General features: G+C 42.8%; 1 protein-coding gene across 2 annotated transcripts; it reads right to left on the bottom strand.

Moving 5' to 3' along the window:
- Positions 1–1,030: 1,030 nt before the first annotated feature.
- ccnb3 (cyclin B3) lies at positions 1,031–9,654 on the bottom strand. Of its 2 annotated transcripts, none has more exons than XM_008294985.1 (12): positions 9,568–9,654; positions 9,230–9,357; positions 8,954–9,037; positions 5,379–5,491; positions 5,131–5,293; positions 4,948–5,046; positions 4,716–4,808; positions 4,335–4,472; positions 3,772–3,927; positions 3,506–3,655; positions 2,222–2,352; positions 1,031–1,707 (listed from the first exon to the last, which is right to left on the bottom strand). In XM_008294985.1, the coding sequence occupies exons 2-12, from the start codon at positions 9,311–9,313 to the stop codon at positions 1,635–1,637; spliced, it is 1,284 nt and encodes a 427-aa protein (XP_008293207.1). In that variant the 5' UTR covers positions 9,314–9,357; positions 9,568–9,654; the 3' UTR covers positions 1,031–1,634. The 2 variants fall into 2 exon arrangements, with proteins under 2 accessions (XP_008293207.1, XP_008293208.1); XM_008294986.1 differs by having other exon boundaries at positions 9,230–9,362; positions 9,568–9,603.
- Between the last annotated feature and the right edge of the window lie 4,416 nt (positions 9,655–14,070).

The following is a 14,070-nucleotide window of genomic DNA, read 5'->3' as shown; positions in this document are numbered from 1 at the left end:
CAGAAAGTCTAATGGTTCACTGTTTGTGTGCACTGGAAAGAACAGAATCAGTGCTCACACACAGCCCTGGCTGAATGGGGAACACTGGCTCGGACTGATGGAAGTGGGAAGGAAGTGAGGCGCAAGAGGGGCAGTAAATCTGGCCGAGGCTTGTCTTCAACATTCAGTCCTTTGTACAACGTAAACGCTGATAACTATCATCTTGCCACGACCACTGAGAAATGTCACTTTGAATCTTCCCCTGGTGCATTTCATTCAGTTTTCCTCCACTCAAAGCGAAGCCAACAACCCGAGGCGACTGCCCACCTGTCCAGCACAGAGCTCTCAGCTGACGTTAGACAGGAGCCGGAACAGGGCTGCTAAAGATTTTAGTTGCAAACCACAATACACCAAAGTGAAGGCAAACTCATCTGTGTGGGACATTTCAACAAAGCCACTCAGAGCGCTACACCTACGACCACTTTAAAAGGTGTCAGCCTCAAGTCTGACAGTGTGGGCACTGATATGAGCCAAATAAACCACCTGCCATCACGACTGTGTCTGAATGCGTCCTGACAAACTTTTACTGCACTTTTAACTCAAGGTACAGGTATTTATATCACACCAGAGATTAAGGTGGGGCTCCTCCAAACATCAGTCGGTTCCTGCACTCAAGAATCTGCCTTTTAAAGAACATTTCAAACCTGTAGGACACGTGGCACACGACTGACCTCTAGTGGCCGCGCTGCACAATTACAACCCTGCACAATCAGGTGTGAATGATGCTTTTAGCAAAAGCAAGCAACATAAAAATTGCATTTTTTTCTCCATGCATTAGGGAACTTTTGACACCCCCTCCAAAGACATAAATGCATTTTTAAACAGTTCTGTTAACTAGCGCTTCATAAAAGACGTTTTAGTTGATGAAACAGTCTGAAATAAAAAGGAAAAGTCCTCCCAGTTACTGTAAACGGACATGGTCACGCTTCCTGTCGCGCTCAGTCGCCCCCCAAAGGCCAATTCAGAGTCAGGAAAATAAAATAAAGAGTCATTTGAACAGAAAAAGAAAAAAAAACACGTCTTTATTTTAAGAGTACCCATGACAGCCGTTCAAAAGAAGCATCATCCGGTCGTCTTTTATACAAATAATTAGCATTGTGATATTAACATGATAAACACTGTACAACGTATGAAACACACACACATGCATTCCTGCTAACAAGAACTCCTATAAAACCTGTGGGCCGCTGCATAGTTCATTAGTAAAAGTAAGCATTTGCCAACAGACTTTTTAAATTGTGCACTACACACATACACACACATGGACACACAAAGGGGCTTACAAATACTAATGAATTAGGATTTTGTTTTTTTCTTTCAACTTCTTATAAAAACTTATAAAAATAAATGCCAAACGGTGCACAGAAATGTAACACTACAGGATCTGAACAACAACAAATGCCCACATTAAAACTCTTTTCCATCGAACTGGAATAAATGTTTATATATAACGACACGCTAGGCTACACATATAAATATTAAACATATTAACAAATTATGTACAGGTTCGTCGAAGAGAAATTTTAATATTTTCACTCGATTTAGACTTCTCTCTCTCTCTTTTTTGTTTTTTACCATTTTCTGGCGCCGACGCCTCACTGAGCGGTCAAGGCGTTCTCCAGGACGTCGACGTTGACCAGAGGCAGCGACGCGACTTCAAAGAACACCCTGAGAAAGATCAGAGGAGGAATTATTACGGTGAAACACATCGAGTTAGATTATGGGGACGTCCTATACATTCGTACAGCGCTGGACGCCACTAACACTCTGCATAAAGATGTATTACTGGTGATAATTATACTTCACTGTGTGCTGAGGTCAGGAAAGTTCTCCCTCTCCATAAACACATGATGTACGCTTGGAATTTATTGGTTAATTACCCCACTCACATTACCTCATTACTGTCTTTTAATATGCTGGTTTTTTTTATATGCTGCAAGTTTTTCAATCCAGTTTTTCTCACTGTGCACCTATAAACCTATAATCTAAAGCTGGACTCATTTATATACCCTTGAGCAATACAGGTTTTTAATTTGATCATATTTTACCAGCAGCTGCTCTTGTTTTGGCTCATTCATTCCTCCACATTTCTCATTTGCCTTTTATCTTCTTACTTACCTCCATTGCCAACGAGGCCTCCACACCTCAACGTGTAGAGGCGCAAACAAACAGCAAGACTTACTTATGGGAGTATTTGTTCCTGATGGCTCTCAGCTTATCGTCAGGAGGAGCCAAGAGCATCACGTAGAGCTTCCTGACGACCGGTGCCAAATCCGACGTCTGGTAGCCGGAGTGGAACTGCAGGATGGGAGACTACAGGAGAACAGAAATGAGACGAGTGTTCGTGGCTCAAACAAAAAAAACCAGCAGTGTCGAACCCTTCAAAGTAATAAAAATGCAGTACTAATTAACCGCTCGGTGTTCATTACTCAGTCTCCACAGCTTTCAGAGTCACATCAACATTATATCGCTGCTAAATTGCAAAAACCCGACGGGAGATGATTCTGAAGTCTGCGCGGAACAAAATAAAATTATCCACCGTCCCTCGTACGGCCGCTGCGATGATACCTCGAATTTACATGGAAAAACAATTTACATTTAAATTGAAAGGAGAATTGTTCGGCTGCAGTCTGGAGTGAAGATTCATAGTCAAACAAATGAGAGCCGAGAATCGTCCCCGTCTGCCACGAGAGCGGCTTTAACCAAGTCCACCGCAAACAGCGCAGAGCAGCAGTGACCGAGTGAACCTGAAACACTTTTAAGGCCACACAGGACAGAAAAAAAAAGTCTTTGGTGGGTTAGAGTTTTGTGTAAATAACTGCAGACATTCAGTAAATGAGAACTAATGAACCTACGCTGCAGTTGGGGATGAACAATTCATCACATTATTGCAATATGGACAATATGGAGCTGAAAATCTTTCATTAAAAAGGTAAAATATGTCACAATATGCCATTTTAAATGAAGCACTGTGGTGCTGCAGAGACACCCCGGCCTGTAAATCATGTTCTCCTGATAAAAAGGGACGAATGCAGCAAAAATCACATCATCATGTTCATACAGTTCCTCAGTGGGACAGAAATATTTAGACCCCACTGTAATCATGACCCATGTTGTAGTATTTGCCAAGTACTCTCAGTGTTGGTTTTTCCTGTTTTGGCAGCCAATCTACACCAGAGACCAGTTTTCTATGTCAAGCTACTCATGTGTTCTTAAACGTGGCTTTAAATAAGTTGTGAAACCCAACATGTGGTTAAGACCAAACATCATAACTGTTCTTTGGATAAATGCTTCTTCAGTGCGACAGTCCCTCTTGGAGGAAAAGGCCGCTCTATAACAACACCCTTGATGTCAAAAACCAGTAACACCAAGTCAAAGCTCTGCTGCAGAGACGCATCAGAACAGAGCTGCAGATGTTCTATAGACTAACTAAACCAAATAAAACGACTGTGTTGAGGCGACGCACCCATCCGCCCAGGTCTTTGGTGACCAGCGCCATCAGCAGGCAGGCCGAGGCCAGCAGCGATCCTCTCTCGGGCACCAGGTCCATCTCCATGAGGCTCATCTCGCAGAAGTAGCGAGCCAGAGTCAGCGTGTCCATGCCGGCGCTCACACACTGCAGAGAGAGCCAAAGCAAACACTCAGAGGAGGCGAGGACGACCTCAGGAGACCAGAATCCATACAAACAAGGCTCTCTGCTCCACTCATGCAGAGAAATCCCTCAACACGAACCTTGGCATAGCGTCTGAGGAACCGGTAAGGGATGGGGATGTTGATGTCGAACGACAGCGTCTGCAGGATGTTGGCCTCCATGGAGATGAGCTCCTCCCTCTTGTAGGCGTCATCGCAGATGTACAGGAAGTCGTCGACGCAGGGCGGGCTGCGCTCCTGCAGGATCGTTAAAAACACGATTAAGTGTGAGTATAAACAATCCTCCCGTCTTCACTGCATTCTCAAGTCCTGCGGTTAATTCAGCGTGTACGCACGACGTCTGCTTTCTCAGTCCTTTTGATCTCATTCCATTTCTGGTTCTCGATGAGCTAGCGGGTCTCCTTCGGTTTTCTAGCCGGGTTCTTCAAAAGCAAACCCTCAAACCATGCTGAGTGACCTTTAACAGAGTCAGAACCAAAGCTCCGGCCAACTGGGCTAAACTTCTAAGGACAGACTGATCTCACCCTCACGCTGTGGTTGTGCTGAACAACACTGAAACTTAGGAAGAATCACATGGTGGAGACTTTTTAAATCAATATTTTGCACCGAAAAGTGGAATACTTTCGGCGTGCTTGTGTCCTCACCTCAAACTTGGAGGCGATGAGCATGGTGGTGGAGCCGACGAGCTGCAGCATCTCCCTGTGGACGGGCGTTTTCGACAGGAAGTGGTCTGTCATCTTAACAGCCAGGTAGAGGGTCTCGTGGTACAGCTCAAAGTTCTCCTACGCAAACACACGAGTCAGTCGGTCACGTGGGCACAAACACACACGACTTGGCTTTGCTGTATCCGGTCTGTGGTTTCCCACAGTGCAGCAGCTCCAGGGTCGTCTCCTCTGAACCCTCCAGAGTTTTAATTAGCAACTCTTTTTCCTTCAGTTTACAAATGGATTACCTCCCTCGCTAATCACCCCTGAAATCCTCTAATAAACAAACTCACGCCCACACAAGCTACCGGGAAATCCCACCTGCACTTCCACCAGCCAGTCGATCAGGATCGCCCTCATCTCCGGGTTGAGGCTGGGCTGTTTGGGCATGTAGTCACAGAGGACAAACTTCTCCTGCAGACAAGGAAACGAAGGAGACGAGATGAAAACAGAAGGATGACCTTTGCGTTTAGAATTTGCCCCTGAAGCAGCCTTTTCATGAAGCACACTGAGGCGCTTAGAAACATGACTCAGTGTGATAACAGCATCTCACCTCTCTCTGTTTGAGGTAGTCAAAGATGTCCTTTGCATACTCTGGACACATGTAACTGTCCTCGGAGTTCTCAGAGTCAATGTCAAACTCCTTCGGGATCTACAGGACAGAGGAAACAGAATTTAGACAAACCTTTCCACAACATTTGCTCAGCTTCTTCAGAAAACGGTTCATTGTCCTTACCAGCTGTTTCTGAAGGTGTGCTGGCACTTCGCGGGCAGCAGGGGGCGCAGCATCCTCCAGCTGTTCTACTGGAGCCGCCACATCCTTCTGCTCTTCCCTCTCCTCCTCCGTATCAGTCTTTTCCCTCTCGGTTGTCGTTTCCTCTGAGCTCACAGAAGACGACCTGCAGAAGAAAAAAGGCCGAGAGTTACTGAAATCTGCTCCCGACTTGAGACCCACAAGAAAAACTATTTAGTTTTTAAACTTACTTTTTCAGGTTGGCCTGATTCTTTGCAGACACCGATATGGAGCCGGTTTTCTTTGCAGCCTTCTTCCCTGCATCCTTCTTCCTCCCTGGAATGCTGATCTGAACCTTATGAGCCTGGAACAAAGTCAAAATCCAGATTAATGAGGGCTGCAACCGATTATACTCATTGTCAATTATTATCCTGATTGATCAACGAGTTGTTTGTTCTTAAAATGTCCTAAAACATCAGTCAGTGTTTCCCCCCAGTCCAAGAGCACGTCCGCAAATGTTCTATGTTGTCCTCAAACCAAGATTTTCAGTTTACTGATGAGATATTTGAATTTAAGGAGCGGGACTTCCGTAAAGTCACTTAAACCAATAAATCAATTATCAAAATGACTAATTGGATGGTTGACAACTTATCAATTAATCACAATCACCTGTAACGTTTACATTTCAGGCACTTTTTCTTGTATCTGTGACTCACAGCCGAGAATCAAACGTCTCTGCTGGTTTCACAACACGAGCTTTGGTGTTTGTGAGACGTACAAACAGGTCCAGCCGTCATTTCACAGCCAGGTGAGGCCGCAGAGAAACACATTCACACCACAGTGGAAACCTGCAGCGAGTCCAGAGACACGTTCACACCTGAACGCAGTGTGTCAGCAACACACACACACACACACACACACAGAGCGACAAACATCATACATCATGTGTGCAGAGATTGTCAGGAGAGTTTTTTTCCTAAAGATTATGTCTGGAAACTGACATCTCTTGCTGATTTGTTTTATTATTTGCAATTTCTTTTTTTAATTTCTGGACCTGACAGTGGAAACGTCTCAAAGAGAGAACAGTGGAAAAAAGCAAAGCAGCTGAAAACCTTCAGTGATCCAAGCATGTCAAACCTAGTCACCGTTATTTATGTAGCACATTAAAAAAAACAAGAAGCACTGAGCCAAAGTGCTTTCCAACAGAGACACAGATGAGTATTACTAACTTAGCCGACGACCTTAAACACTCCAGTTAAGACTCTGCAGTATTGTGTAAATATATATAACACTAAAGTAGAACTGAGGAAGTTAAAAAGCATCCTTTTAACCAGTTTTGTTACTTGGGGGTTATTTTTGCTCAAGTCTAAAGAAGATATCGGTTCATCAAAGGGTCACGTAAGAGGCAAAAGCACAGATTTCTATCAAACCACTTAGGTTTCTGGTTGTGCGTTTTCATTTACTTCCCATTCTGAGTCAACAACAACCTGATGTGCAACATGAAAATCAACAAGAAACTCACTTTTGCAAAGCAGCTGCTTTTAATTGTCCAGAATGATAAAATGCGCGGCCTAAAGTTAATCACATGCAGCTAAAATTCTAACTTTACTGGCCTATAGACACACATCTGTCCTGTAAATATCAACAGTCCTGTGTCTTCATTTAAGGGGAACACAACACAAATGTGATGACAACTTTTAGTGCTGCATGAATTAAAAGAAAAGCAATAAGGTTGAGGTACAGATGGAGACTTCATCGAGCTATTTAAGACTTTAATTAAGCAATAACGGCAGCGTTTCAGCGGTGAAGTAAGCACCGTGATGGAGCTGCAGGCGTACGACCATGAGTCTGATCCTGCAACTCCAGTCTGTTGAACAATCAAACATTCTCCAGGGAAAAGCGCACCACCATCAGTTTGGCCAATTATTCACTCAGTTGCAGCACATTGTGTGTAACTCCGTTCACGTAGTGTCTCATTCCTTCAGTGGCAACACCAGCCCGTCTAGCAGCGTCTCAGCCGCCACCCGTCACAACAGATGCTGATCTGCACATTCAGCTGACTGAGAAGCAAATCAGCATTCCTGTTGTTTCTCTCTTTTCCCTCTATTTTTATGAAACAAAACTAATACAACACTTTAAAATACACCACGAACGTTATTTTTAGACCAAACTGAATGATTAAACCTCATTTCTGTTGGACTTTAATGAATCAAAAGTCCAACAAAAGGTCAGATGTTGTATGAATGAACTTTGTGAAGTGAAAAAACTGAACCGATGAGGAATGGTTCCTAAAGAGCACCTGTTTTTTGTCAACACCTTTCTTTCTGTAACCAAAATATTTCCCTACAATTAAAGATGCTTTATTTTTGCCAATAAAATCTTCCCTCCGGTGCTCATTTCGCTGTGCACATATGGAGCCTCTGTGTCAACTATCAAACTCTAACAAACAAACAATGAACTCTTAAATCAGGCCTTGTAGATTAGCCAGGGGACGTGAAAACCGAGCAAGTTTTCTTTTCGTATCGAACAGCATTAAACTGACTCCAAGCGTCTCTGCCAGCTGGATGCAAACAGTATTTTACTCAGTGTCCTGACGCTACATGTTAGTTGGACGATCTGACAGACTGACAGCCGGTTGGGAAGATGGATGAGCGGTTAAAATAAAGCAACACATCATGCAAAGTCATGCTACACTCAAGAACCACTCATAAATCAAACATAATCCAAATTTTAGCCTCAAATCTCAATGTTTTAGGCCTTTAAGCCACTCACAAAGACGGGGTGACACACAGGCCAGCCGGGAAAGTAGCTGCTGTTATTATCATCATCCGTTGTGCTGCTATGAGGGTTTTCGGGCCAGAAAAGAAATATGACAAATATTTACTGCTAGAAAAAGATGATGATGGTTTAATCTGTTAGCCCAGAATGAGAGATCTTGTTTTGGGACTCTATTTGTGTTCTTTATGTGGCATATAAAGGCACACTCAGGTGACACTTGGTTATTACGAACACTGAATAGAGCATCCTCTAACAAACACATCACGCTCTTTGCTTCAGGAGAAAAGAAGCCAACTTTCTGTGCATCTCCGAGGCCTTGGTATGAATAAACGCAACAGTATTCCCACCGAAGCAGGGGTTACAACACCACCATCTATGACAGATTTACACAACAGTAAGAGGACACCGTGGAACAATGTGATGTTAGGAAACCAGACACTCGCCGTAGAGCCAGCTGCTGAGGAACAGTGCCATGTATCAGGGGGAAAAAAAAAAACACACCCAAAGGACAATCAACGAGCAAATACCGATGTCATCATGAGGACTTAACTGGTGCAGAAACCGTGGCCAGACGGGCAATTTTCTGATCAAGATGACAGCGTATGATAGCGGCTTATGGTTTCATAATGGATGGGAATGAAATGGTCACATTATTCTCATAAAGCCAAAGAATATAAAGCTAGAAAGTCAGACAAATCTGGCCAAAACAATTCCACCTAAAACTTCTGATAGCTAGAATAGTCCAACTTGGAAATCTTGGCAGGCTGGCTTTAGTGAACAGAAGATATTTTCATCTAATCCACAGTTTGAAACAAGGCATAAGCTGCCATTTAGGATATGCATTAGGCAGTGCATGACCGTAGGTTTGCGTAATAGTGAATACTAAACTGAAGCATGACCATAAAAATGTATGTTGCACCTCAAATTGCAATATGTCAGAAAAAAATGCAAAGAGATATTCCCCCCCAACTCATTCAGCCCTATTTTCTCCTGCAGACAAAGTGCATCTTTGCAGCTCGCTCTCCCAAATCACAGCCTCTCAACTTACATTGGTGATGTCTATGAACGCAGTCCTCTTCTTTGGAGCTCCATGAGGAGGCGAGGAGGACCTCTTCACCTGTGGGCCTTCATCCTGCAACACACAAACAGAAAGAAAAAAACAAAACACCACATCAGCCACAATTCAGGTGTTTCTGTCGTGCATGTGCAGGGAAAAAAAAATCACTTCCGCTGCAGACCAAGCATCCTTCAGCTGCTGCTTTGTTTACAGCAGCGGGCTTTTTAAACGAGCAGGAGGAAACACATGCATGCACGTTTCTGTCACCTGGTTCTCGGTGGATGCTGCACCCAGCTTGGGTATCTTGCTTCCTGCGGTTGTTGTGGGTTTCTTCCCTCTAGATAAAGGCATGGCTGGCTCCTTTACGTTACCCCCGAACACGAGCTCTGCAGCAGCTGCACTCGGACATAAAAACACACACAAAAAAAATGGCAGGTTGGTTTTAAAAACAATTAATTAATTTATTAATTTTTTTAGCAGATTTAGCAGCACTGTGCAGCAGATATAAACAACAAAGCAGCATTCAGCCTTACATGGGTGGAGTTAGTCACGTGAACCGGCTCTGCGCTCAAAATATAACCATAAAATTGTATATTTTATCCTACCTTACAGTATAATTCCGTCTTTTTTTGATCCAGTCGCTTGTTTTGGGGATTAAAACCCGCCTATAGTTGTAGTAAATAGTCCAAACTAGATGTGTTCCTTCTTTGACGAGACCTCAGACAAAAGTGTTTCAGCTGCGGATCTAAATCTGCTGCGCTGCGCTCTCATTGGCTAGAATTTGAGCCGGCGGACCAATCAGGAAGTCGCTAAGGATGCCGTCGCTAAGGAGCGTTAGTTTCATAAAACAGCTCCGCCCGGTGACAAAACGTACCCTAACGATGACAACAGCAGAAGCCATAGAAACAAGCATTTAAAAACAAACACAATTTTAAAATACAACATTTTGATATGATATTTTAAATAAGGCGATTCTAATATTATTGCATTCAAAACAAATTTAAATGAAAACTTATCTCCGCCCACCTCAGTTTGCTGACGCAAATCCAGCGAACCCTGAGGAAGCAGCGTTTGATTTTCAAACCTCCGGGCATCCAATAGAGGTTTAGGCGTTGGGTGTTTTACTAATGTTTTCCGCAAGAGGCACGTTTTTACCGGTGATTATTTCGGTTTGTATTTAAGCCACATAAACACGTGACACAGATTTTTCACACGATTGCATGTGACCAACACACTGACAACACACACTTTATCCACCAAAGTCTCTCCAAGAGTCTTTCCAACATGTACTGTTTATTTATGTATGTGTTTCTAACTTTAATTTGACTATTAATTCATTTATCAAACTTGCAGACCACCTACAAGTGCTGTATACAATTTATTTTATTTATTTAACCTTTATTTTATGAGGTAAGTTCATTGAGAACTGTTTCTCATTTTCATTTATGTTATTATGTGTTTACTTTTAAGTATATTTTTAAGTATATTTTTAAAGGGACAGCACTCAATTAAATATCATTTCACCAGAGTTACCTAGCAGCTATTTTGTAATCGCTATCTCTGGGCAGGTGAACAAAAAACAACAAGTACACCCCATAATAAACATATAATAGATAATAAACAAAAAGTACAGTTATTAGTGGGGACACTTTTGTGGTGACTTTACTAAAGCTCGAGGCTGGTTTTAAACACTGCAAAGCTTCCTAAATCTATCGTGTTTGTGGGAATGTAGTTCCACTTCCCTCCAGAAAGCAGACCGACCAGATCGTGTACCTTCACCTCTCCTAGATGTTGTGGTACAACTGGCACTGCCGCCACCTTAAAGGCCAAGTGTCCTCTAAAAACAGAGACAAAATAAATGCAGGTTTATGTTGTTTTAACTGTGTCGCATTGCAGGACAAGGATATCCTGCACACATGCTGTTTTAGGCAGAATTGTTTTTCTTTAGTAACCCACAGTACAAATAAACTTCAAATAGATCATGTGGATGTTTACAGTATTGATTTCGTTTTATCAGAGCAGTAATGGTTTGCATTTGTTGGTAACTTGTCTTCACAGGCTACGAATTGCTTTCATTTTGTATTTTTTTTCAGAGTACCGTTACAGGACAAGTATATTCTGTACACACACACACACACACACACACACACACACACACACACATATCTGTGGCTACATTTGGTTTATAGGTGAATATTTGCTTCAATTTTCGCTTTTTCCCCCCAACATAAACATTTCCAAGCTCCTTTGTGAGTCAAGGTTACAGTGACCGAGAAATTGTTCTTTTATTGCTGTTATTTGGGTTTTATTCAAACATGTAAGTTGAGGAACTGTAACTTGATGGACTGGTGACCTGTCCGAGGTGAACTTAGGCTCGAGCTCACCGTAACCATCTACACAATAAAGTGAGTATAGTGATGGACTGATGCATGAATTGTTGTGTAAGTGTTTTTGGCAGCTCACAGTTAAAGAGTAAATACAACACGATGGGGCTGGCTCACTCATAAAGTCTTTTGTTGCTCCTATACGGTCCTGTTTTTCTGTTTTGCTCGTGCCAGGCCGGTCTGGCATGCGTGTGATTTCCCTTCAGGCTGCCGCACAAAACTGAAATGACCCTTAAAATCTATTTAAACGATTGCGTTGAGCAATGAGCTCACTTACACAAAGATAGGTATTTCCTGAATAGGAGGGGAGAGAGCGCAGTGGGCCTACTGGGGCTCACAACACAGAGTTACTGCAGAAACAGGCTGGATAATAGCGGGTCATAAAATTGTGGATCACATATGTGCACCCAGAGGGCAGCTCCAAGATGAACTCTGCAGGAAGCTGACAGCTAACGTCCACCCGAATGCCAGGAGTTTGGAAGGGTCATCTTTGGCTCTGGGCTGGATAACAGGAATGGAGGCTGTAAAACGTATCTGTAATAACTGTTAGATGAATTCATTTCAGGCGTCCTCTGACCCGGAGAACAGAGCTGTTATCTCTGAACACACCCTCTAATTGCACCATTACCTCTCCCTGGATACGACATTATTATCATTAATATCCGAGGTGAACAAACATTCCTCGGTTTGTTTCGTTCCAATGTGCAGCACACAAAAAGCCAAACAAGTCCCTCGGCCTGGTCCATTAATACATTCGGCCCACGTTCGCTTTATTTGAACAGCATGCTCTGAAGCAGCTTCGAGGCCGGCGGTTCACGCGGTGCAATCTGGCATGTAATGAAGTCTGCGGAGAGATATCATCGCACAACACTACTTTCATTTCATCTCCCCTTCCTGTTGTCCTCATCCAAGACAAAAAGCCTTCATATGAGAGCACTTTCTGCCAGATTGCTCGTGTCTCATTCAGAGCTTGGGAGGAATAGTTTTATAATTTTAAGGATTTGGTTAAAGCTGCAAAGAAATGGGTGTGGTCAGGATAATAAATTCAGGGTCACGGAGGCGATGTTTCACAGAAAATTACTTAAAGCCGGAGGTTACGCTGGGTCAGGGCTGTCTGGGGCTCAGCCAACAGGGGACGCTCAGCTTCACCACAGCCACCTTCAGCAAGTTTCTAGTCCTAATTATTCACAAATGGAGTAAAATGCACTTTATTTGTCCCTTTAGGTCTAAAAGCTCTTCAGCAATTACAGCTGTAGAGTCAATAAAATGACGCAACTTGCAGGTTTTCCCTTTGTAATGTCAGCGGGTTTCCCCAAAAGCCAGCCTGTAGATCAGCCCTTCTTTCATCAGACAATGCAGACGGAAACGATGGAGATCTCATTTTGTTACTGAATGGAAACTGTCCTGACATTCTGCTTAAACATCATCGCTGTCAATGCTATTTAGATGTACTTCAGATAAGATAGATAACATTAGGTTAGCTGTCAAACAAGCTCGTTTGATCATTTTCCAGCTATAACTTCAGGAACGTCAACACTATAGATGCCAACTGATTCCCTTTTGATGTAACTATTGAAATGGAAATGACCTCATTCACATTGATGTGTTCTTCTGGTGGTCGCCTTCCACCGCCATTGTTCAATCTGATGAACAATAAAGTGCACTTAGGAGGACGTTGTCATCAGCTGCCACATCCAGAGCAGATCGCTGTCAGCGCAGATCAGACTTTGTCATTGTTTGTGCACAGTCTCTCAAATGATCAATCACAGGCCAACATCTGGGCTGAGTGTATTGTATGGAGGCTCTGGTCTGCACAAAGATTTTGCCTTTCATTGTTGCTCATGTGCACCAATGGCAACCGTGAAACCGCTGAGCTGCCCACATTACAACTCCTCGTTTAACCTCTGCTTAAACTGATCAGACTGTGGAATTGTTGAAATTGTCAAGTCCAGTCAGAAGTGTTTATCGAGCAAGTTCAAAACAGATGTTGAGCCGAGAGCTCCAACAGAGAAACACGACTAACGTTAACAAATTAAATACTCAGGGTAATCCCGACAATATTCATTTCCAGTGGTGGAATATAGGAACGGGATTACTGATGATTTCCTTTGGAGCTTTTTAAAGGGAAATACTGAACTATATCCTCACCTGGAGCTACATGACAGCTCCTGGTAACTTACAAACTCCGACATTGGATATAAAACATATAAAGAACGTTTATTAGCTATATTTAGGTTATTTCTAATGCAAAAAAAAGTCCTCATATTTCATGATTCTAGCTCCTTAAACCTGAAGATAGCGTTTGGTGCTACGCATGTTGACGACTATTTTTCACAGGGACAGTTTTTTCCTGCACTAATTCTACCTTTAAGTACTTTAAGACTTTTATTTAGTAGCATTTCCACAGTAAGACTTTTACTTGTAACTGAGTATTTTAGGTAACGTAAAGGATCCGAGTACTTCTTGTAGCGGTGCACTAAACTCTAAACACCTTATTTCATAAACTACTGCACAGTTCTACATCTGGACTGCTCTTCCTCTTCCTCCCCTCGTCATCTCATCATTTTCTGTTTAACCTCATGAAAAAATGAGAAGAATGAAGCTGAGAGAATAATTTTAGCACAGCGTAGGTTTGCATAATGTTGATGAATTCATCACTTCCTCATGTCGTCATCGAGGTAGGTTTCTGTGAGTTTTCACTCAGGAAGTGAGTAAAACTCAAAC

Source organism: Stegastes partitus, unplaced genomic scaffold (assembly GCF_000690725.1).
Source record: "Stegastes partitus isolate 25-593 unplaced genomic scaffold, Stegastes_partitus-1.0.2 Scaffold1011, whole genome shotgun sequence".
Lineage (NCBI taxonomy): Eukaryota > Metazoa > Chordata > Actinopteri > Pomacentridae > Stegastes > Stegastes partitus.
The sequence above is the reverse complement of the archived record's forward strand: the minus strand, read 5'-3'. Positions and strand labels throughout refer to the sequence as shown.

Excerpts from the sequence above, each read along its gene's own strand:
- ccnb3 (XM_008294985.1), bottom strand. The coding sequence starts at position 9,313 with ATGCCTTTATCTAGAGGGAAGAAACCCACAACAACCGCAGGAAGCAAG. Across the intron at positions 5,492-8,953 it reads CGTTCATAGACATCACCAAT|GCTCATAAGGTTCAGATCAG; the intron begins GTAAGTTGAGAG and ends ACTTTGTTCCAG. Across the intron at positions 5,047-5,130 it reads CACACCTTCAGAAACAGCTG|ATCCCGAAGGAGTTTGACAT; the intron begins GTAAGGACAATG and ends TCTGTCCTGTAG.